Raw genomic sequence first — 26,253 nt, 5'->3', positions numbered from 1 at the left:
GCTTTAGTGAACTCCTTCATGCAAGGTCTCTAACACCTAGTTCAACTTTAGTCAAACATGTCACTTTGAAATCATGATACATACTCAAACCCTGACTAAATGACCAATTTAGCCCTAGCCCTAAATACCAAAGTTGTTCATGATGATACTCTAAGCATGTTAAAACAATTTGCAAGGTCATTTAAGCATTTCATGTAGTAGTCACTCATATAGCTATTCAGGTCAACACATGAAATATCACTTAAGTGCTTGATCATGAAATGTGGCCTTCATAAACAAGGTTCCTTTTGTTAACCTAAGTATAGCTAAGGTGTTTTAGTGACCAACATTACCCACTTGCATCCATTTGCACATGATCATATGCATATGTTCTAAGAAACACGAGATAACAAGTAATGTTTCATATGTTTCGATCATATGTTTCAGTTGAAATTGATGATTTATGAGTGCTTGATGCTTATGCTCATGTTATGCAAGTCAAGTTATGCAAAGCTAACACCCGAGGTGTTATAGCATGCAAGGACAAAGCCCTCACATCAATAAAGTCATGGGATGATTCTTCAAGTGAAGAAGAAGACCATCACAAGAGGCGAGGCCACAAGCACTCATCATCAAGCTCTTCTCGTGTGTGCCTTATGGCACGAGGTAACGAAAGGTCATCCTCTAGTGAGAGTGATAGTGATGATGAAATGCCTTCTCTTAATGAACTTATGCAAGAAAATCTTAAATATGCTAAGGCTTGCACTAGCCAACAAAAGAAACTAAAAATGTTGCAAGAAAAGCTAGATAGTTCACAAGAAGCATATAAAACCTTGCTTGAACAATATGAGACATTTGCTAATGTCAATATTGAACTATCTACTAAAATTGAGCAACTTGAGGCTAGTGCAACAACAAATGCATGCACAATCAATGATGAGCAACTTATAAAGAAAAATAAAAAATTAAAAGAAAATTTAGCTAGCTCACAAGATGCGTATAAAAATTTGCTTGCTAAAATGGAAACCATGTACAAACATTGTGATGAGCTAACTAATAAAGTTGCTAATCTTGAAGCCATCGGTACAACCCTCACCAAGGCATTTAAAAAGAAAAGTTCTATCTTTGACATGCCTAAGAAGGATGTTTCTACTTCTTGTAATGATTTATATTTAGACTTACCCTTGTGCAACCAAGTTTGTGTTGAGAAAGTTATTGTAGATACATTCACACAATAGGTTGCAATGGAGAATGAGCAACTCAAGCAAGAAGTGGCTCGCCTTACTAAGGACTTGACTCAAGTAAAAGGCAAAACAGAGCAAGCCCAACTTCATCAAGATAACACCGTCAAGGGAGTGAAGAAGCTTGATGAAGGACAAACCGTGGTTTGCTATGTATGCCACAAGGCCATAAGTCCTATGAGTGCAAGGTGAAGAATGGGGGAGGAGCTAAGAAGAAAGAGAAAAACAAAAAGGAAACAAGCAAGCTCTCCAACACCTACACCAACAAGGTGGACAAAAAGGCCTCCACACCTTATCTCTTGAAGAAGAAGAAAAATAACAAGGTGGTGGCCATCAAGGTGAACAAGCAAGCCAACAATGGGGTCAATCGTTTTTGGGTGCCAAAGGAAATCATTTCAAACATGAAAAGCACCAAGAAGGTTTAGATCCCGAAAGGGAAGTGAGAAGTTCGATGGACTTCGGGGAATTTGGAGACTTGGCAAAGTATGGGTGCATTTCATGGGGTGAATCACATTGGATCATGTCAATTGCCAAGTGGGTTAGTAAACACTATGGACCCAAATTCCCCTCCCTATGTTAGGTAACTAGATTTAATTTCTTGCAATTTTAATTAGCATCTCGTTCCTTTTTATGCCTTGGTTTGCATTTGCATGCTTAAATCTTTTGTCATGCATACACTAGGTAAATCATATGGTAGGCTTGCTCGGTGTCACTTTTACTCTTTGCGCAAACCTACATGGTTTAAATTGTTTAGGAGCATGGTACATAGCTTGTTTTATAATTGTTCATCTAATATGTACCAAAGTCCAAATTATAGATAATTTCTCCTGAATATCACTTTCAAAAATGATTCTCACATTCATGTGATGCCATCTTTCAAGTGGTATATTTGATTTTAAAATCAATGTGCATGTCTCCTATAAGTATTCCATACTTGTGTGCACAAATTTAGGGGACTCTACAAGTTGGATGCTTTGAGACTAACACCTTTTCAAGCTTATCATGTGTGTAGTAGTCTCATTGCAAGGAAAATGGAGTCCCCAGAGTTAAGCATCATACTTCAAATATCCACCACCTATTGCAAGTGGTATAAATCAAATTGGTTTCCATATGTGGTATTTCTAAACCGATATCATCATGTTGATTTCACTTTGGTATTTATATGCTTTCTCCATGCATTATATAGATTAAACTCCCTTGAGCATTAATTTGTCAATTATGCATAAACTACATTCTCCATCATATATATGCATATATTTAGGGGGAGCTTAGTCTATGTAATGTGAGAGTCAAAATTTGTGACCTATTCCACTCCACATACAAAGGATCACAAAGTTTGACCCTCCCTTGTGATACTAATGTCTTCCTTTTTGGTGTTTGATTCCAAAATGGGAGAATTAGTAGGACCAAAAGCAAGCTCGATCATAATAATTTACAAGTGGTAATGGTCCGAGAAAGGGAGGATAGTGGATTATGGAGTTAGGGGGAGGCTTAAATCCATAATGCCACAAGGGGACATTTGCAAGGGCAAGATAAGTTTCCAAAGAAGTTTACATGTGGTATCTTTTAGCATCATATAACCTTACCCTTTGCATTGCATCCTAGCAAGTAAATAGTTTTTAAATTCTAAAAAAATTATTATTTGCTTGTTTTGGTCGTATTGTCATCAATCACCAAAAAATGGGAGATTGTAAGGAAAATGGACCCTAGGCCCATTTACTTTGGATTTTGATGTTTAATGACCAACACAACCAAATTGGACTAATGAATTTGCAAGTAATTATTTTGTAGTTCAATAGGGTGCAAGACGTGACTTGAACAAAGGCGACATGCTGATCCCACGATCAACACCATAAGCAAGACCCTAGAAGCACAAAAGAAGACCCAAGATATCAAGCATAGTCCAAGCACGAAGATGGGAACCAAGCCGGACGTAAGATCGCAAAGAAACAAGCTCGACAAAGGTGACTGGACGTGGCCCTTATAGGGACCAGATGCGTCCGATCAGTTGCTTGGCAACAGCAGGCGTCAGCAGCTATGACCGGACATTGAGTGAAGCAGTGACCAAACGCACTGATGACACTATTCTTCGTTAGGGCAATGTTTTCAGCATGATTAGACGCAATGGCACTGGATGACCGGATGCACAAAGTACATCATCCGATCAAGTCTAGAGAGGTTCCCAAGCGGCGCCAGCGTGACCGGACGCGTCCAATCGAGTGAGACCGGACTCAGCCCAGAGTTCGATCAACGCGCGCGCTCTAATGGTCGAGACGACTGGACACATCTGGTTAGGATGACAGCAGCGTCTAGTCAGTAGCAGAAAGCTGGGTTTTACGCCCAACGGCTATTTTCTCGATGGGCTTATAAATAGACCCCCAACCAGCCATTTGAGATGTGGAGAGCTAAGGAAACATAACAAGGGTGTTGATACACTATTTTAGTGATCTCCACTTGCATAGTCCTTAGTGATTCATTGTAGCCACAGCAGGGGACATGCGCCAAAGTCAGCCCTGCTGTCACATCTAGTCACTGTAGTAGCATGGCAGCCTGGCATATCTGTGTACTAGGATTAGATGTGTAGAGTTCTATATATAGTTTCCCATTGTAACCCAGTGAAGAGAGATAGTCTAGTTTTGCCATCTCCTCTACAGAGCTCCGGTCAACACTGGCGCTTGTGCTGTGCGTGCACACGCTCTGTTCTCCCTCCCTCTTCTACCTCCAGCCATAGTGTGTGTGCGAGAACGTTGATGAGCGGTCGGCCCACCTGTGCGGGAGATCTTGGGACCAACAGTGCCACCAAAATAACACTTGTTCAATCATTGATTGCTTTTTCCAGAGTAAATGAGATTTGTGGCTTATCTATGTGTTTGGTACAATTACGTTTCTCTACTAATTAATCAGCTTACAGCTCATATTAACAAGGTGTTAGGTTGTACAATTTAGTTGCTTCAAAGATTGTTACCACTCTTTCGTTGGTAGGTTTTCAGAGGTCATGCTATACAAATTACGGGCTATACTTTTATTTGAATTCTAAGGTTTGTTTAATTTGATTAGAGTTGGAATTTTGGGTCTTGCAAGAGAGGTTTTAAAAACTGTTGTCTTCTGCTTTTTCTAAGTCCTGCCTTTTCCCGCTCTCAGTCCATGACAGTTCTCCTTATGTTGTTCCTCCTGCTTATAGGACAACATGTTCTTTGATCACTATCCCAGACTCACGACAATTCTTCCTTTGCAGGATTCAAACATAGATACTGCGATTGCAACTATTTCAATTGTGAGCGCAGGTCAGATGAAGTAGGCGATGCATTAAGGTAACACAATCCAGCATGCAGCTCCTCTCCTTTGATGCAAGAATAGATCAGTTACAATAGCTTGCTCCTCCTATCTGAATGGCACACCTTCCTCCAGCATCGTTCTAATCCTAATTTCATTATCTCCAGGTCTGAAGCCAGGCAAAGACTGTCCTGTCATGGCTAGCTTGAAGTTATCTGACATGGTGACCTTTTGGTGGTCTGGACTCTGCCTTCACCAAAATTATTGCTTCGTATACATGTCGATGAGCTATTTTCTTTTGTCAACTCTAGACCTTCTTTTGGTGGTTGTTCCTTTTCTAGTTCTCAAAGATTGTTTCCTCAGTGCGGATTCTAGGCAGGATTTTCTGTTTCCTTCCTTTATGTATAAATAATAATGATATATTATCAGGTTAATCTTTGGATTTTTTTAAAATATACCTCTGATTACATGCACATCAATGTTGAGTAAGTTGTGTCTTTTTTTGTCCATGTTTATTTCCTTGACTGACTTTATTCTTTTACATTTGTAGCTTCCAATTCAATAAAATCAAGTCACGAGTCACGACGATTATCTACATGCCTCAGCCATCACTAGCACCAGCGTATATCGTCGTATGTTCACAAATCTATGCCACTGATCTCACCGACTTAGAGCAAGTGAAAAATAGAAGCATAGAGGTTCTGTATACTCATGCTGAGACAGCGACCATGCGCAACACACACAGGCGCGATCAGTAGCGCGCAGCAACGCGCGCATGCTGTGCTAGTTAATTGTAGTAAGGGAGTGCCACAGAGCGGTGGTGAGATGGTATAGTGCGTATGTTGAGATTTCAGTCCAACTATACTTTATCAATATAATATAAACTACTGTTAGGTTACTGCATGAGATGTTTTGGTTCTTGTGAGTCAGAATTTTCAGTCCATCTTCGGAGTGCCTACTCTGTCAGTTTGTCCTAAATAAAAAGGGTGCACTTTTAGGAGTAGAGATTTTACAACATCTTCTTTATAGATCTTATGTTTGGTTGAATTATGGTTGTTTTTGCTCGACCCTTTGGACCCATTGTTGTGCTGCTATAATGTCTAATCTGAATTTTAGTCACTTTTAATATGATTGGTAGCTCTCTTGCTTGACTCATGTAAAAATATATATATGTCAATATTGGGTGGTCATTTCAAAGTTAGATCTAATGCCTAGGCTAGTTTGGAGATTGCTTATTATCATGGTTGGGCTCAACTACATCCAAGAACAAAAGTCAGAGGCGGGGCTAAGACTATGCCATGGTTGTATTCAATGATGTACATCACGCTCACAATCTAACAGTGTTGCAATAAAGTTATTAGCATGGATGGCCCATGCTAAGTTTATTACACTAACATCACGTTGAAACTCTAATGACGCCATGGCCTCACAAAAAGCATGTATAGGCCATGGCAAAGTTTAGGGCCTATTTGGTTGAGCTTCGAACGGCTCCGGCTTTAGCTCTCCATGTAATGTAGTGAGGGGTCATTTTTTTTCTCTTTTCTCAATATGATTAATATCCGGTGAAATCACCGTTTCTTTTTGTCTCACTACCACTGACACCCTTTCCCAGACCCCGCACAGAGCGGGAGCTCTCTACTCTGGGTACGCCCTTTTTTTTAGCTTTGGCTCCTACGCGGATTGTAGCAACAAGTCAGAACCGTTTAATGCCCTGTTCGCTTGGCTGATAAGCCATAGCTGAAAGTACTGTTGGCTGATTTGTTGTGAGAGAAAAATATTGTTCGTTGGCTGAAAAAGTACGACTTATAAGCCAAGCGAATAGGGCATAAAGCCATGATAAATAGGATAGAAATAGGAACGACAATCATACTCGTGTTCTTTTTACCTGATGGGTATGGGCGCAGGCACAAAAACTCATTTGTAGGTACATGAGGGTCAGGTACCCACAAAAATACGGGTAGGGTGCAGGTATCCAATTTTAACAACGGGTATCCGACGGATACCACAATTTGAGAATGCATATGAATATATGTAAATTATGTCATATGCATATCATGTCGACTGGCTCATTTAATATGTAATTTGTAGCATATACGAAGCATTATAAAGATGATATTTTTTATGGACTACTGAATGTGTAAGCTATCAACTTGTTACTATAGTTCTTGTTTGAGTTGGCACGAAGGACTGAATTATAAATATATGTAGTTTTATGGCTTGCGAGCTACTGTATATGTCCTAATAAACTCTACGTATAGAAACAGATCGGCTCCATCAGTAGCACTACTTGTAGAGCTGAAATAATGGAAGAAGCTCCTCTATCACTGAGTTCTACCAAACAAAACAACTTAGGGACTGCTTGGTTGTTGTGGTAGCCTTGCTTGCCACGCCCCGCTATGCCAATGCGAGCATGTAGAGATCGCTCGGTCGTGCGAGCCGATTTGAGGGGTGTTTGGATCCCTCGCTGGCCCTTGCCTTTCCTAGCTGGGCACACACCACGACTCATTGCTTCGGTTCTTGTGTTGTCAAGTTTTTACTTCACCAAGTCAGGCAAGCCAAATCCACTCCCCATCCTTGGCAAAGGCAAGCTTCGCTCGACAAGGCAAGGCGAGACTCTCCTACGGGAGCAAGCGCGAAATCGTGCTTGCACGGTTACCAAGGCGTCTAGCAAGAGAACCAAAAGCCGCTTTCTTGCTATCTTGGCATGATAATTGTACGACGTAACAGCCCTAAGCAAAAGAACCCCTTAGGCAAATCTCAATAAAGGTTTCATAAGAGTTTTATGGACATTAAATATACTGACATGACACTGTATTAAGAAGGTTCATGTAGAGAGAGTTTCATAAGAATGATATATTGTTTTCAAAATATAGGCGTGTTGGGAAATGAAACCGCATTGAGGGCATCCGCAATGGTTAGAGCTAACTAGCTTTAAGCCATCTTTTCCAATAGTACTAACTTTTAGCATATAGCTTTTAATATGGATATTCCCACATGACACTCTCACATAACCTTAAAATGTGTGCAAGAGCTTAGCTCTTGATTAAGAGTTAGCTTTTCTCTCTCTTCTTTCAAAATATAAGAAAAATGTGCCCGGACATCCAGCATAGCTCCAAATATCGGACGCTCCACCAGATGACAGCGCGCACGGCCCGCGCACGGTCCAGTCACGATCGTGGATGACGCCACTACACCAGCATCCCCTTCCAGTTCGCACACGATAGCATGAGCCCCGACCTGGCGGCGCCTTTTGCAACCGAACCACTAGCGCAAGGGCCTAGCGGAGTACGTGTTGACTCGCACGTGTTCACGCAAGGTGCGGCATGGAACGAACGGACGTTGTTTGTCGTAAGTGGCATGGGCGGAGGACATTGGGCAGTTTGGACAAATATTTGAGTCAGCATGTCACACCTCTGTGTCCCAGTCACCTGTCCTGCCTGTGGATGCGTGCCGCGGATGCATTTGTTGGCCTCAGGCGCCCGCACAGTCACCCACGACGGCGCCTCAGTAGCTGCAGCAGGCGGTTGCGGCACGTGGGTCCCATTGCAACATGTGCAACACCATATCTGCTTTTGCAACATCCAGATGAAACACTTACAACATATATTAGAAAGGGCTAAAACACTTACAACATACATCTGAAACACTTGCAAACACTTAAAAATACTTGAAAACACGTGTGTAGCCATTGCAAAACATATGTAACATCCAAATAAAACACTTACAACATACGTACGAAATACATGAAACATACGCTTGCAACATAACATCCATATCTACTTTTGCAACATACAGATGAAACACTTGAAATATATGTGTATGGCCATTGCAACATGTACAATATCCCGATCTACTTTTGCAACATCGAGACAAAACACTTGCAACATACCTCTGAAACACCTAGAACACTTAAAACATATGGTTGCAACATGCGCTTTCAGCAAAAACATCTCCTTGCTGCTTCGGTGAATGGACACTCATCGACACGTGGAGGTCATCGATATGCTCGCTGACGGCACGGAGCTTGCCGGCAATGCGGAGCTGGGCGGTGGCATACAGAGGGCGGGGTGGGGGTGACCCGGGTGGCAGTGGGCGGCGCGGTCATCGGTGTGCTTGCCGACAGCGCGAAGTTCGATGACACAAAGGGCGGGTAGAGATTATGGGTTGAAGCTGCTATGGACGAGGCGAAGTGGGGTGTTGCGGGGTGCAGACTTGTCCATAAGTACAGACGCCTTCTATGGGAGGAAAAGAAAGTCGGTGGGGATCACCTAGGAGCAAAACACGACGCACGAGGAAGACGTGTGGGTGGATGCAACGGCGCAAGGAGCAAAAAGGAAGGTGGGTGCGCACGGTGACGCAAGGATGTAGCGGCGCATAGAGTAAAGCCCTTGCAGTGAGGAATGAGCGAGTCGTGTGGGCCGTGCGAAGAAGCGCGAGGGGTTCGTGGCCTTAACGGTGGATGCGGGTTCGACGGGAAGAGAAGCGTCCAAATGTCCTAATCCAAGCATTTCCCGTAAGAAAAATACTAGAGCCAGCTTCACCGTCGTGCAGGAATAAAAAAAAGTACTACACGCTACCAAACGCCAACTCCCAACGGGCCGAGATGCTAACCTACCGGTCCACGGGGTCTAGTGTAGACTCGGCAGGACGGGCAGCACAGGTCCACGCGGGCGCAGCGGAGGCAACGCGATGGTGGCTCGCCGCTTCGTGGTCCGGCATGGCCCCGCAGCCGGCGGCTCCGTCGAGGGGGAGGAGCACGAGGTGGAGTACGATACGGAGCACGGCCTCGACGTCCTCCGCCTCCAGATCTTCTCCCTCACCGCCGTCCCGCCCGACCTCCAGAAGGTCCGCAGCACCCCTTCCCTGAGTCCCGATTCCATTCCACCCGACCCCATAGTTTCGCCGCGATCCGGACGCCGCTGACGCCTGCACTGCTCCCCACTTCTCGGTCCTGATGCGGTGTGCGTGCTTGCAGATCGTGGTGGAGGCGGATGGGTCGGTGGTGGACGACGGCACCGATCTGGAAGCCGTCTCTGAGCGACTGCGCCTCCTCGCCGATGGCGAGGAAGGGGAGGACGTCGGGGCAGCGGCCAGGGCGCAGGAAAAGTCCGATGAGGAATTTGCAAGGATGCTTCAGGTGCAGAGTCGCTGACATCGCTGATGCTTCTCCTCTGCTTCGGTTAAGGTCGAGGCGTCGAGCTATTGTAATTTGCATTGCCTTGGGATGTTGGCGGCAGCTGGTAGGCTCACTTGGTTTGGTAGGGGATTGGAGGATAGGTCATGGAATTGATGTTTTTCAGCTAGAAATGACCTGGAGTTCCCTTGCACTCTTGTTTGGTTGCACAGCTATTGATGGTGTTCACTATTTAGAGCTGTTCACATGTCTAGACTCCAGTCCAGAGTTCTTTTGGTTACTGATTTGTTTTTTTTTCTCTCGAACACTTTTGGTTACTGATTTCAGTTAAGCTGATATTTGAACCATGTGGGCTGGGCGGTATATGAATTAGGTCGAGGTGCTTATTAGGTGTTATTATCTTGGTTTGAAGTTGGAAAACTTAGTGTGTTGTTTGATCAAGGAGTTAGGTGGTTCAACATAAACACCAATTTATTTGGTGAAACATGAACATTTCACTTCACTCCATCGTGGCCGTGGCTTGGGTCGTGTAGGAACTCTTGTGCTATTTTCAACTATTGGACATTTGGTTAATCTGATGCATTTAAAGAAATATCAGAGGCTGATTTAGGGAGTCTTAAGCTGGACCTTGGAAGGTTCCTTTAATTCACTCCACAGTGTATGAGGTCGTATGCCAATTGAAAGTTACCATGCCGATGTTAGAACCCACCCTAGTTCAGGGTTGCAGATGGCCTAATAAGATTAATAGGAGACAGATAGTGGTTGGCAAGGAGAACCCTTCCTAATTCTCTATGTGGGCCTACTATACTATTCACGATACATGCAACATGTTGACAATATCCTAATGGCCCCTAATGAGGTTACATGTAACAGGGCCTGGTGATTTTTGTGTTCACCTTTTTTTTATTGTTCTAGGATAGGAGGCAAAGAAATGTTGGAAAAGTTATCTACGTTATTTTTGTTTTGATGCTAAAAAGGATGCATAATTTTGCATATTGTGCTCAAGTAGCTCCCATCCCAGTTTTGATCTCCAGTGGAGACAAATTTCAGGATATTTCCTTAAGATTTTTCCTAGGTTACATATCCCCATGACACTTCGTGTTAGTTGTTCCTGGATTAAAAAAGTAAACTCGACCAACCTAGGAAGAACCAGGTGACATTACATATAATAAAATAGACACTCAAACCTGAGATGAATTGAATCTGGGTGACCCACACCTCCCTGTTGTTCCTGGAAGTACATCCTGGGTTCATTCACTCGTAAAAAATACACACAACCATGTGCTTTAAATGGGACTGCATACTTGTGCTCAGGAGGCCTAGGGTTCCACTGATTTCGAGTCTAGTTTGTGTGCAAGAGATGTTCATGTGTATGTGTATGCGTGTACTTGTGGATCTTCTTTGTACTTCTAAAGTGGTGCATATGATTCGCGGATAGATGAATCCACATGGTAAATGCAAGCTAACTAGTAACTACACATCATTGCTGCCATTTTTGCATGATTAATTGTTGATGGATTCCCAACAGGGAACAGCCTGGTGGTACCATGCTATGTTGAGTCTGTTTCAATGTCACCACACTTCACCAATTTGGCCACCAGTCACCACAGTTTAGGAAAAGTAAAATGTGCCAATACTGGGTACTAAGAAACTATGCTTCACAGAAATTGTGACTTTGAACCAAAGAGGGTTAAACTTTCCTAACTTCACTTCATTTTTGGTTGTCATGCCTCACCTTGCCTGGCAAAATTAGTTGGCATGAAGTGTTTACTTCCTCTCACCTTTTGCACCCAAGTGTTTCCTGCTTTTTTTGAGTCAAATTCCCCTCATCCACTAGCAAGGCTTGGCCGCTAAGCTAGGCTAAGGCAATGCAAATAAAGTATTGCTTTATTTTCGTAAACTCTGGCAATGGAATGAAGTAATTCCTACTTTATATACTTTTGCCCAGCGAAAATGAAATAACTAACATCGATAGACATCTATTATTATTCCCACTAGAGGGCAGAGGCTTACTTCTTGAAACTTTACTAGGCGGAAGAAGAGGCACTTCTCCTACAACAGTACAGTATACAAAATGATGGTGGAGATGTGTTTAGACAGAGAGTTGAGCCTTACATACACCGGGTTCTGATGGTATGGAATAAGAATGCATTTCATTTTGAATTCCTTACTTCATGGGATTTGTATATCTGGTGCTTGAGTATATATTTTGGATGCAGTATGAAGATCCAGTGGGACAAGAGGCAGCACGTAAGACAGTTCCAATATGCGAACTGGAGGAGAAGGCATTGGTTTCATTGGCCAAGGTCTCACTCTGGTCTTTTTTTAGTTTTGTTCCAATGCAAGATGTATTTTATGATTCTCTTATTATTATGGATACAAATTGCTATGTTGCATTCCATGTTTTAAGAGATGGGTGTTTGGAAATTCTTACAAATGGTTGTTTAGTAGGAAGGGAATTTCAATCCTTCGAAAGATGAAGAGAAGCATGCCGTTCTGCTACAATTGCTTTTCTGGTTTAAGCAATCATTCAGGTCACTGAAACACTTCGATGCCTTCTTTCTCAGTCATTAGTTCAGCAAATTCCGAACAAGTGCATGTGTCTAATATCACCCACATTTCAGTGAATCTGTACTTCTACATAACCATTATTTTAAGAAATAAGTACATTTTGCATTCCTCACATCCCTTAGCTATCAAAATCTGTACGCATAGCTGCCTGAGGTCAAATCCACCCTGATTTCAGGTAATTGTGGTATCTGAGTTTGAAAAGATGTTCAGTTGGCTTGCCATGTCACTATAACAGTATAACTTGTTAGTGAAGTTGCCTTTGTCCATGCTTTGGTTGTGCTCACTGACTGACATCTAAAGTCCACATCTTCACCACACCTTTGATGCACTTCACTCTCAGCGGGCCATCCTGCTGTTGTATTTATCATGAGCTGCTACCACACACACGCACACACACAGTAGACAGCTTGTGCACTCACAGTAGACAGCTTGTGCACTCACAAGCTAAGATGGCTTGTCCAATCAAATAATCATCAGCATTACTTCAAACAACAAATTCGCATCAATAGAATCTATACATGAGTATGAGCTAGGATAATAATAAGGTTTAATGAAAATTCCTTGTTAAGCGAAAACTAATTTGTTCATCAAGTGGGAGCCATTACTGACAAGATGGTGCAGTTCTCGCCCATTTCACCGGTTCAGGGATTTAAGGTGCCAAGTTGGATGATTTAATAATTGTGGACTAAAATTGAACATTTTGATGGTTGAGGGGTAAAATGGACTTACTCCTTTTATTCTATATTATTCACTAAAGTACTCCTTAGTCCTTGTGGCTTGCGCTACTAAGGTTTCTTTTTTTTTGTATAACTAAATTGTAAAATGTAAATTTTGAAATGATGGGAGCTTGATCTCGTAGGCATGCTAAATTATATAATTAAGCATGTACTTGTAACCACAAAACCCATTTTGGAGCATGCACAGGAACTTTTAATGCAGTATAATACTGACGACAACAACAACAACAACAAAGCCTTTAAGTCCCAAACAAGTTGGGGTAGGCTAGAGTTGAAACCCAACAGAAGTAATGCAGTATAATACTGACATTGTAAAAATTAAACAATCACAAGGAGTGCCACTATTTCTATATTATATTCCAATCTTATTGGTTTGGAACATGGTGTGGTGTCACACTAGTTTGCAGTAACAACTTTGGACCTTATTATGATGTTCTTTGTAATGTTTTTGCTGCGAAGCTTTGCATATTTTTATGTTGCCTTTTGCAGTTTATGTTTGTGATAGAAAAGCCCACAGTACTGCTCACATCTTTCATGTGTCGTTTATTTTTGCAGATGGGTTAATGCAGCACCTTGTGACAGCTGTGGCCGTGAGACATCCAATGTTGGAATGGGCACCCCACTTACGTCAGAAATCAAATTTGGCGCTTCACGTGTTGAGATTTATAGGTAGCTATCACTAGAATATTATTTTCTTACATCTCATTTCGTTATTTGAGATGCGTCATATCCTTTCAAAACTTGCAAACTCAGTATCAAGTGAATCATATTGCTACTGCTTGAAGCCTAGTTATTTTTTCTCGAATGTGTAGGAGAACTGCATATACAACAACAACAACAACAAAGCCTTTAAGTCCCAAACAAGTTGGGGTAGGCTAGAGTTGAAACCCAGCAGAAGCAATCAAGGTTCAGGCACGTGAATAGCTGTCTTCCAAGCACTCCTATCTAAGGCTAAGTCTTTGGGTATATTCCATCCTTTCAAGTCTCCTTTTATTGCCTCTACCCAAGTCAACTCTGGTCTTCCTCTGCCTCTCTTCACGTTACTATCCTGGCTTAGTATTCCACTACGCACCGGTATCTCTGGAAGTCTCCGTTGGACATGTCCAAACCATCTCAACCAGTGTTGGACAAGCTTTTCTTCAATTGGTGCTACCCCTAATCTATCACGTATATCATCATTCCGAACTCGATCCCTTCTTGTATGACTGCAAATCCAACGCAACATACGCATTTCCGCGACACTTATCTGTTGAACATGTCGTCTTTTCGTAGGCCAACATTCTGCACCATACAACATAGCAGGTCTAATCGCCGTCCTATAAAACTTGCCTTTTAGCTTCTGTGGTACCCTTTTGTCACATAGGACACCAGATGCTTGCCGCCACTTCATCCATCCTGCTTTGATTCTATGGCTAACATCTTCATTAATATTCCCGTCTCTCTGTAGCATTGATCCTAAATATCGAAAGGTATCCTTCCTAGGCACTACTTGACCTTCCAAACTAATATCTTCCTCCTCCCGAATAGTAGTGCCGAAGTCACATCTCATATACTCAGTTTTAGTTCTACTGAGTCTAAAACCTTTGGACTCCAAAGTCTCCCGCCATAACTCCAGTTTCTGATTCACTCCTGTTCGACTTTCATCAACTAGCACTACATCGTCCGCGAAAAGCATACACCAAGGGATGTCCCCTTGTATGTCCCTTGTGACCTCATTCATCACTAAGGCAAACAAATAAGGGCTCAAAGCTGATCCTTGATGTAGTCCTATCCTAATCGGGAAGTCATCCGTGTCTCCATCACTTGTTCGAACTCTAGTCACAACATTGTTGTACATGTCCTTAATGAGCCCGACGTACTTCGTTGGGACTCTATGTTTGTCCAAAGCCCACCACATAACATTCCTTGGTATTTTATCATAAGCCTTCTCCAAGTCAATAAAAACCATGTGTAGGTCCTTCTTCTTCTCCCTATACCGCTCCATAACTTGTCTTATTAAGAAAATGGCTTCCATGGTTGACCTTCCGGGCATGAAACCAAATTGGTTCATAGAGACCCGCGTTATTGCTCTCAAGCGATGCTCGATAACTCTCTCCCATAGCTTCATAGTATGACTCATCAACTTAATTCCCCGATAATTAGTACAACTTTGAATATCCCCTTTATTCTTGTAGATCGGTACCAATATACTTCTCCTCCACTCATCAGGCATCTTGTTCGATCGAAAAAGAAAAAGGGGTAAGAACCCTAGACCTGGGAATGGACTCAACTTAATCCAAGATCCAATTGGATTTTTGCACTTGGATTCTGCTGGATTTGGATTTGATTGGATCCTGTACATCTGTCTTCTCTTAATCCAATAGCGTGGGATGTTGTTGGACAGAAAAAAACCATAATAATCCAATTCATATGGATTGACTGCCTCCCATGAATCGAACTGCACATCACTGGAGAAAAGCACGCATCGTTGTGGGAGGCCGAGCTCATCGCACGCGTCAGCGCAGGGGATGAGGTCGCCCGCGCCCCTTCGTTGCCTCGGCGGAGCTCGCCTGCGTGCCGTTGCCACCGGGGGCGACCTCACCCGCACCGCCCGTAGCCATGGTCGAGCTCACTGTCACCTCGCCCCACCCTGCACAGGTAGTCGAGACCTGTTGCTCCAATGCCGGCGGCATCCCTCTGCTCTGCGCTGCCCACGCCAGTGACCAGGCCTTGCGCCGTCCCTGCCGGGCACCTAAGTTGCACGGATACGGATACGTGGATACGGCAATTTCCCAAAAAACCTGATGCGCGGATACGTTTACTATTTAAAAAATAAAATAATAATAATAATGTAGGTCTGAATTAAAACTGATAACAATAAAACGTCGCAATTAACTACTTAAGTGTACTATTATTACAGAACAACAGGTCTCAACTCTCAAATATAGTAGTCTCAAATTTAGGAAATTAATAAAAGGCATTCAGGCTTGCAATTCATGCAGCAGCAAGTTCCTATTCCTCATTTGTCTCATTGTCATCCGCAACATCAACCTGTGGAGCATCCGAACCAAAAGTCTCTAGCACTTGCACTAGCACTGCTCATATTTGGAGACGCCATCTACTGCATACAAGCAATCAAGCAACAAGAACTCAGCAACTCACTAACTGCACTGCAGAAATAGAATAGATCAAGAATGGGGAGAGGAAGACGAAGTGGGGAGCAAAGAAATCAAGCAACAAGCGGCCACGAACTGAAGAAGAAAAGGAGATCGAGAACAGGGAAGGGGATTAACTCACGGGAGTTCGTGGGATCCTGGATCCACATCGCAGGGGCGCAAACTCGTCGCTGGCGGCCAGCTAGCGGAGGCGGAGGCTCGTCGCCGGTGGCCGGCGGCCGGCGAGTAGGGTTACGGTGTCACAAGGCGGGGATGCGGCGTGAGGCGTGGGCGTGAGCGGGTGTGGGCGTCGGGGGCAGAGGGATAAGGGTTGTCTTACTGGGCTGGGTCGTATCCACAACGCCGATACGTATCAGCCCACGTATCCAATATTCGCGAAAATAATAAAAATTCGGATACTAGGAGGATACGTATCCTGGGCGTATTGGACACGTATCTGTATCCGATACGTATCGAATACGCGATACGCGGCTTCCTGAACGTACCTACCACCGACTCACCGAGCCCATGCCGCCTGCCTTGGTGACTCTGTGACTGTGAGCTTGTGGCGGCGCTTGCCCGTGCAGCCTTGTTGGTGACGATGAGGGAGCACATGCGTCATGCGTGGTACCCGTGCTAGTTGAAACATCTTTGCTGTCAGTTCACGATTTCGCTAGAATTGGATTGTGTTGGATGTGTTGGATTTCGCTGAAATTGGATTGGATGGCAGATATTATTTGTTAGCACTGAACTGGATTGCACATTATTTTAGTGGGACTCTCTGTTGGATTCCTTTGATTGGACCTAGATGTCCCTCCATTCCCAGGTCTACCCACACCCACTCAGAGAAAAAAAAATATCGCCATTTCTTTGACAAACAACGACCTCAACCACACAAAATACCTAAGCCTAGTTATATTATATATTCAGTGTTGTTTATCATAATATTGTATGATTCACAGTATGAATTGGAACCCTAACAACCTCATGTTTCGTGAATATAAATGCTGAACTAAAGCAATTGATGACACGGTTGTTTATTTGTTTCTGCCACATAGTTTCTTATACCTGTGCCAGTGATGAATCTGATGAAATTATTCCCTTTTATCCCTGTGTTTTTTTGTGCCGTTTATCAACTGGGGAAACTGAACTTAAAACACAGGGACCAAATGTTCTATTATCCCTTGTGATTAAATCACCACTCCAACATGTCGCCATATGACCAGTTTCTTTACTCATCTCCTGACATATGCTATCTTTAGGTGTAACCATTGTTCTAGTATCACCCGTTTCCCAAGGTACAACGATCCACGTAAGGTAGAGTAACAAATCCAAGTATTTATGATTCATTTGGGTGTTTACTTTTGAATATGTCCTACCAAAATGAAAATTGATGGTCAAGTTATCTGTTTTTCTTGCTTTGGAAGCTTATACAAACTAGGAGAGGTCGCTGTGGAGAATGGGCGAATTGCTTCACATTCTACTGTCGAGCTTTTGGATATGATGCTCGTTTGGTTAGTTTCATAGTGCTTATGAATTTTCTGCAGCTAAATGATGATTAAAATTTCTTTGTAATATGGACACTACCATGATTCAGTTAACTTCATTATCTATTCACCCCTTTTCTATTCCTATTCAAATTGGAAGACACAATCTGATTTCTTGCCTATTCTGTACAATAAAAAATGTTATGGTAAATTGCTATGATGTGCATAGAAAAATGTGGATATTATTGATATAGAGGATGCTGAAGCATTGAACACTTGACATATGTCTTATTGATATGTGTGTTCTGATGAAGAGGTTCCAGGCTGCCTTTTGATTACTGCATCCCTATGAATTACCATATGGTGTTCAAAATTGTTAGGAACTCACTCACATGTTTCAGTCAAACAAATAAAATGCTGTCCATAATACAGTTCAGTTACTTCCTCCAATTGAGCTTTTGACCCTCTTTGAGCCTTTCTGTGTAGTCTGCATCACTGCCGCTCTCTTGTTAGTAAACCCAAATTTATGTCATCCGCTTGTTGGTGCCTTGGTGGTCCTTGCTCGTCTAATTCAGTAAAAATATGCTATTGTAAAGATCAAACAAGGCGTTTTTTCCACCTAGTGTAATAGATTGATCTGACCTACCTATTTATAATTTACAGATTCTGGATTTCACTGATCACGTGTGGACAGAATGTTTTTCAAACTTGTACGGGAGGTCAGTTGAACAAACCCACTGCTTCTAAGTTTGAATTTGGTGTTCTAAGCACCCTTATTCTCAATGCCGTTCTTCTGGAATATTTAGATGGATGCACCTAGATCCATGCGAAGGAGTCTATGACAATCCCCTACTGTACGAGAAAGGGTAATAATTTGGTCCTGCCCAACTGGTTTCTGCATATTGCACTGCGATACCTAAAGCTTTTGCAAATGCTGTGCATTTGTTCATGCTGTATTGCATTGTCTTTTAGGTGGAACAAGAAGTTAGATTATGTTATTGCGATTTCTAAAGATGGAGTACGTGACGTAACAAAACGCTACACCAGAAAGTGGCACGAGGTAGAATTTTGTTGGTCAGTTATGACCTCTGTTGGGCGTGAGTGGGTGATTTATTTTTCTTTGAACTGGGTTTACTTCATTTTTAGATTGAAGTGGTTTGACGTACTGTATCCTGTATCTGCCCTTGCAGGTTCTCTCTAGGCGAACAATTACCTCTGAAGAAACTGTTGCGGCTGTTCTATCATCTATAACAGGGAAGTATCGCACTGGTTTGTCAACTGATGCTCTATCAGTCATAGAAAACCGTGAAAAGGAGGAGTCTGAGGAACTTAGCAAATCTGCTTATCTTCAAGTTGAAACAGCTTTATCCTTACCTGGAAGGCTAAGTGGTTCTGTGGAATGGAGGAAAGCAAGGTCAGAGTTGGGCCAAGCGGATTCACTCAGTTGCTCATCCTGTCCTATTCGGAAATGTGTGGATGCTCATGTTTCAAATATATATGATGCTCTTTCTGCTTTTCTTTCACATTTTTGTGACAAAAAAATCCCTAAAGAAAGAATTATTGAAGTTTTTGACGCATTGAAGACTCTGATGCTAACTCTTAAAAATTCCAACTTTAAGAGCAGAAGTGCTACACTAGACCAGAAAACACACCATCTATTTGAGGAGATATTTCCTTCCAGCAAAAGACTGTTATCTGCTATTTCACTGAAAGCAGAACTGGAAAGTGGTGGACACCAATCTGTGACTGTGGCTGGAAATCCAATACACTCATCCTTAGCGTTACCAGTAGCACTGGATGCAGTTAATGAGATATTGAGTAACTACAAGAATAATACCTCTTTCACAGAAGGCAACCATTTCCCAAGAGGGAACAGAGTATGTTCAGGTTCAGTCCTTGCAAGCAGGGAACAGCTTCCCATCGGAATTGTATGTGAATGCAATTTGTGCATTTTTTAGTATCCATTCATCGGTGTTTTCCATACATCAGTGTGTTTGAAAATATTTCAGGCAACAGCAGCTTTTGACGGCATCTGTTCTTCCAAATGGGAAGAGCCTGATGGAGCCAAAGGTAATCTGGTTATAGTTAATACAAATACTATCTTCTATTTATAGATTATCTTGGTCACACATGGCTACCTGGATTAAAACCCAAGTTCAATCATCCCTTTTTCTTAACTTCTCTCTGCTAGTGTGCCAACTGCCACATGCTTGTTGATTAATTAAAACATTTACCTGAAGCATTTTAAATTCGTACAAATGTAGGCTTTACTTTCAAATTTATGTGAATTTTGAGCTTTGAATTGATTGTTTCATATTTTTGTGTATTATTTGAACTTGGTCTAACAAATGGTGGTGTGGGCACCAGTAGCGTGCATGCTTTAGTATTTATGTTGATTTTTTTCCAAAGTAATAACTGTGGAGGACTTTGCAGTTTGATTATGCAATTGGGGACTTTGATTTAGTATGTTTTTTAAATTGTCGTAGAAGTAATTTGTCTACATGATCTAGTTGATGGATGCTTGATGATATAATTTTTCTGCTCCCTGTAGCAATCCACATTTGCTATCCATCTTAAAACTTATTATAGTTTTGCACCTGATGCTGTTCATCAATTATTTTTTATTCACAGTAATGTCTGGTCAAGTTTTGCACTGATATTTTGCAGTTTTTTTTTTTTGTGTGTGTGTGTGTGTTGGTGTAAAGATACTGTCTAAAGTGTTTCAAGTATACAGGTGTAGAATTTTATTGATCTACTGTATTGGCTAACAAAGGAGTTATGCAGGATGTTGGCTGATTTATACAATGCAAGCTGGCAAAAGTTGCGAGTTGGAGTCATATGATTTGATGTCAGCTAATGATGCCCCAGAGAGGGATCCAATGGACTGGTAAAGTTGAGATAGATTGTTAGTCTTATTTAATCTTAATCTGGTTGAATGGAATATAATGTGCACTATCTGCCATATACATTAAATAGATCACGATGTTATTCCTTTTTTTGTAGCATTAATGTCTTACTTGGGGTGCGTAATGATTCTATGAGACCATCCAATATTGTGTCTACTCTAAAAGCTTATTAAGAGAGCTATCTTGAAGCTAGAAAAATTAGCGTAAGAGCTAAACAAAATTAAACATGTTTTGAAAACCTCACTTGAGGCCAAACAGGTTCTTTTTCCTTTCTTTTGTGCTTATTTTGGTCATTGGTTTGTCCTTGTGGACTTGCAAATATCTTGTTTAGCATTGTTGGTCTGAATGCAGAAAGCCAGATTAGCAAATATCCTGTTAGGCTTGCTTTGATGAGAATGTAACCTCGGTTAAATTTCCGTTCACTTAAATGGTTAGTCTACCATTTTTTTTACTATGAACCATATGACTTGCTGACTTGCATCGTTAACTAGAAAATTATTGGAGAAACATATTTGTAGCTATATAAGTTACGGGCAACGTTAATCGAACTTACTGGTCAATGTCATGGCAACTCACAAGCATTTTTATGTCAGGGTTCTTGAAGGGAGCACAGATGGAGGCTCCACCTGGAATCTACTTGATGCTCGGAATTCTGAAATGTTTGAGAGCCGTTTCCTTAGGAAAACATTTACAGTGGATAAGAGAGATAAAGCAAATGCTTTCCGGTAGGTTTTACACCATCGTGGTGGAAAAAAAGGTTTTATACCATCGGCTGAAGGCTGAAGCACACTTTGTGCAGTAGTTAGCAAACCTTTTCCCTTCTGACTGAATTGCTCTATTTCCTTTGTCAGGTTTAGGTTTCTACGCGTAAGAGAATCTCATTCTAATCCAAGGTTTCAGATAGGATCAATCGATCTATATGGGAAAACTATATGAACTTCCTGGAACTGTTTCACTTTTAGTGAGGTCAGCAAGTGGAAGCTTTTCTAACCTGCTCGATTTCGCGAGCCTGTGCAGTATCATGAATTCATAATATTGTAATATGAACATTTACTGTGGAAGTAGTAGACAGTAGTATCATGAATGACTTGAATAATTAAGAACATGATTTTTTTTGTGCGATTGACATTTAAAATGTAAGCTAAGTCTATGAAGAGTTTGAAGACTACCAGCCTGTTCGGGAGGCCGTATTGTATCGTGGATTATTTACTGCTGGCTAGTTTGGTGGAGAGAAAAATACTGTTCCTGGCTGGAAATTTACGATCGTTTACGAGCTAGCGAGAACAGGCTGTACGAGTCCCTCGGCTGGACCAGCAGTCCTGTTTTCTTGAACTCGTATAGTCAACCCATTATTTTCGTGGTGACTGGTGACCACACATACTCCCTCCGTCCAAAAAGGTGCCCCTCGCCTGGATCTCAGCTGCACATGTCTAGATCTCAGCCGCGGTGGGCCGGTGGGGGCAATGGTACGGTGGAGGAGGCAGTAGGGGCGACAATGCGTGAAGGACCACGGGGAGTAGGAGCTCGACGGCGGCATGCGGAGAAGGAGCAAAGGAAGAGGGCCGGAGCGGAGGAGAAGCGGCAACACAAGGAGCAGTAGCGGTTGGTGGAGAGAGGTGCAGCCGTGCGGGCACGGAGAAGAACGAGGCGGAGGGTCAGGCGGCTGGGAATCGAGGGGATTTTCCCACTGCTCGTGGACTCGGCCGCTTCGGCTTCTACGTGTAAACGTCACGGGGAAAACAATGTATTCATCTTAATCCACATGTTGAAATGGACTGGAGTGAAATTAAACAACACATGCATCCAAACAAGGCCGAAAAAAATGAATTTGGAATCGCTTCGTTTGGCGAGCGTTCATTGATTTCCCCCACTGCAAGCGAATGAGAACCGGTCCCAAACATGATCCTAAACCAATTTAGTTTATCGTAAGGTTTGAGCTCGTTCATATGTTTTCATAATGAAATAAGTGAGAATATTTTTTTCGAGAACATTTTCAACAACATTACATTGAGGTGATACAAAGTCCTGAAAAATGTCTTTCGGTCTCTGCTTGAATAAAGCACACAACCACAAAAAAGCAGAACACCACATACACTCTATTAACATGAAGACTAGATCGCCATCCATATGTCCCCAAGAAAAAAAAAATAACCTTGATCGTTAACGCCAACCGTTGCTATCTAATGTTGGCAAAGACTACTTAAAATTAAAGAAAAGATATATCGATATAGCCGTGAGTTCTATCTACTCTTTCATTTCTCTTCTTTTTACCAAATAAAACTGAATTTTCAACCCCCCACCCTCCAATGCTGATCTAGCTTAGCTCGATCAAGAGCCGGTTCTTGTGCCAGTTTATGAAAGACGAGCAGTGAAAAACCGTCGGTGGAACATACATGCATGCAGGAAAGTTTTTTTCTTTTTTTTTATTTACACCCTTCATATTACATCGCAAGCTCTAGCTAGCTAGGTCAAGCACATAGTTTTCTCGTAGCCGGTCGGCAATTAACGACGAACACTTGTTTCACTCCAAGGCTGTTAAGCTGTCATCAGTTAGTTGGGTTCCACAAGTTACTGAACATTTGGGACACAAGAAAATGAAACAGATAGTAGTATAAAAGTTTTCACACTGCATGACTGCATGGATGGCTATACTCAAGGTCTGCTCGGGAATAACACACTGATCGAGATATCCCAACCTGCACATATCATCGAGCTGTGATCAGCAATATTCTTCTCGGAAACGTACGTGGCGTGGTTATTTGCATCCTGCATCGCTTTCGTATCCAATCATGGCGAGGCTTCCAGTTTACTGCTAGTATAGCTTAGCACGTCTGCATGTACAAAGCTCACCTCACCTAAAAGGAGCAGGTTTATTTTAGAGTGGAAGTCGAAGTGTACGGTTTATATAGTTTGTGCCTTCTCCAATCTCTATCAACTGCTGATTGCCCGTTGCTGGAGGTTTAATTTCTTGTAGCTTATTTTTAGTGATTAATTGGAATCTTGGCGTGCGGTTTGTTTCTTGTTTCCCCAATCCCGATGCTCGTAATTGTTGCTTGAGCTACGATTGAATGGATCCGTGTTGCAAATCCATCCGTTTCAAAACTCAATAGTATGGTTTTTGGCATGACTACTCGTTCTAGCCTTTGATGGCATGCTATTTGTCCCCTTTGTTATACCTTCTAGACTTGAGAGGGTGGTCTCAGCCATGTTCCGGGCTTCGGTCACTGTGCAGCGCGGAGATGGAACCTTTGCGAAGTTCTGGACAGACTCATGGTTACTAGATGGCGCTATCGCCACCTCTGCACCAAACCTGTTCAAGGCAATCTCAGTCGACGCGCGGTTATGTGACTGTCAAGGATGCCTTGCATCAACGTCAGTGGGTCAGGGACATCTCCGGGGCATTAACGGCGCCGGTGCTTATTGAGTACTCCCTCTGTGTCAGAATTAAAGACGTTGTAGCATTCAAAATATATACCAAAAAGCTTGACGTTTTACGGGGTGTTTGGTTCGAGCTACTAAACGGTTTAGTCACTTTTAGTAACTCCAAAGTTACTAGAGAGAACTAAAGTTTTTTTTAATAGCTTTTAGTCATAACGTTTGTTGAAAAATTATTAAAGTGACTAAAAATTACTAAATTTAGTAACTACTATGTGATCCAAACAGTCCGTTAGCTTGATTGCAGTCGCAACAGCCTAGCCAGTGCAGGTGCAGCAGCCTAGCTAGTCAGGCGCAGCAGCCTTTGCCCTCTCCACCGCTCGGCACCCACCCACTCCACATGTCCAATCGGCAGCAGCCTTTGGTCATGTACTTGATTGCAGTTTAGGGCACCTCGGTAATCTCTCCGACGACTAGCAGCCTCTTGGCCGTAGTTTGCCTCTTCGTTTGGCTAATTTTTTTCATAAATAATCGTAAATTTTTAGTTAAAATAATATTTTTTTCCGTATAAATCAGTCAACAGTATCCAACCGAACAGGAGCTGTAGCGTTCTGGGGAGAGAGTATGTCCTGCTTTGGGAAAAGCTCGAGGGATCCAATTGTAGCCGCTTGTCTCAGACCGTTTTATCTGGAGGTGGACCGAGAATGGGACCTACTCGCATCGTCGGCTTATCGCTCGTTCTTCGTCGATATGTCATCTCTGTTAGGCGCCAAGCATATCTGTAACCACCTAGGTTATAACTGTCAGTTGCTTGAACCTAATTGACCAGAAACTCAAGGGGTTAGAACATTGAGATACTTGCGTAGTTTACTCTAGTGCAAAGTGGGAGATTGTTAGATGCTTGTTGTAGGGCTAATTGGATTTAATCTGATAATGAGCTCTGATCTATTTGACCCATTAAGGTAATAGAATCCTAATGGGCCACATTTAAGGCCCATTATAAACTCCTATATAAGAAAAGGGGTGTGGTGCATTTAAGTTTGATGATAGAGAAGCTCCATTAAGTATGTTGCTGTTCATGAGGTTTTGTCGCCTCGTGCAAGGTAAGTGTTTTTCTAAACGTTAAACAACCAATCACTTACCATTTAGCCATTATTCGTGCTAAATGTCCATTTAAATAGATTAAACAACCAACTAAACAGAAATGACATATCATTGTGTAATGTTTAAATGGTGTCTATATGGGCTTAACGACCATTTAGATGAATAATTTGCAATAGTTGCATGGTGGAAAAACCCTAATCACCACCTCCATCAACCATCCCTGGATCGTGACCAAATGAGAGTGCTAGCACATCTATGTGTGGTATTGATGTCGTGTAAATGTGGACTCCCATAAAGGTGCTGCTAGTTTGTGTGCTACATTATATTGGGGCTTACAACTACTTCCACGTAGACTACATCGACCATGCACCTTTGTCGTGTAAATGTGGACTCCCATAAAGTCTCCATTGTGCCATGTGGCATGAAAGTATAATTTATGGCTATGTACATGCAAGTGATCATGCTCTCAAAGGTAACTTTTGTTTGCACGCTAGCATGGCGTACAGTGTTCCCAAACATATTTAGAACGTACAATGCATGTTAGTTATTTTTGGCTGCTCATGAATAATCTTAATAAATAATAATGGTATTACTTTTACAAATTACAATAAGTGAATTGATCGGTTGCCGTATCCACCCATTGCCAAATCCAATTTGGGGGCAGAATGATATGTATCCAATGAGAGAGAGAGAGAGAGAGAGAGAGAGAGAGAGAGAGAGAGAGAGAGAGAGAGAGAGAGAGAGAGAGAGAGAGCTTTATATACACTTGGAATACTAATAATAAGATGTGTTTTCCAACATAAAAGAATACTAGTGCACTAGAGTTTGGGAACATATATATTCTTTGCATGTACTTGGGATGATGCAGAATTATTGTACTCATCATCAAGTTAAAAAATAATGTGATTAAGGTAATTGCCTTTCAATGGCTGAGGTAGGGATAATGGGATTTGGTCTTGGAAGAACATGCTGCTACATATTTTTTATGACTTAATTAATGACTTTGTTAAGAACTTCAATGCATGGCATATTGTTATAACTAGTAAGAGCAAGGCTAATAATACAGCCGGCTTGCTGGTTGTAAGGTTTCTTGCAGCCTTCTCTCAGCCCACTCATATAGTAGTTAGCTTTTTACAGTTAATACATGGCCCACTTGTCTCTCTCACAGACTTTCTTGGTTCTTGTGCCCAAGCCGGCTGTAAGCTTACAGCCCGCTTCTCCTCTCTCTCCTCTACTCTCTCCTCCACCTTAGCATTTAGTCGACTTACAGCCTGCTATTATACTTGCTCTAAACATGCATGTGTGTTTCAAT

The 26,253-nt window shown here is 42.2% G+C and overlaps 1 protein-coding gene across 1 annotated transcript; it reads left to right on the top strand.

Annotated features, from left to right (window-relative positions):
• Positions 1-9,086: 9,086 nt before the first annotated feature.
• LOC136542338 (peptide-N(4)-(N-acetyl-beta-glucosaminyl)asparagine amidase-like) lies at positions 9,087-21,630 on the top strand. Its single transcript, XM_066534724.1, has 16 exons — positions 9,087-9,338; positions 9,469-9,630; positions 11,659-11,760; positions 11,847-11,933; positions 12,079-12,161; positions 13,491-13,604; positions 17,332-17,386; positions 17,497-17,583; positions 18,220-18,275; positions 18,363-18,422; positions 18,529-18,616; positions 18,747-19,484; positions 19,566-19,626; positions 20,341-20,443; positions 21,056-21,187; positions 21,314-21,630. Exons 1-16 carry the CDS (start codon positions 9,183-9,185, stop codon positions 21,396-21,398), a joined length of 2,169 nt encoding a protein of 722 aa, XP_066390821.1. The 5' UTR covers positions 9,087-9,182; the 3' UTR covers positions 21,399-21,630.
• The last annotated feature ends 4,623 nt before the right edge of the window (positions 21,631-26,253 follow it).

The sequence above is a fragment of the Miscanthus floridulus genome, chromosome 3, assembly GCF_019320115.1.
Source record: "Miscanthus floridulus cultivar M001 chromosome 3, ASM1932011v1, whole genome shotgun sequence".
Lineage (NCBI taxonomy): Eukaryota > Viridiplantae > Streptophyta > Magnoliopsida > Poales > Poaceae > Miscanthus > Miscanthus floridulus.
The sequence above is the reverse complement of the archived record's forward strand: the minus strand, read 5'-3'. Positions and strand labels throughout refer to the sequence as shown.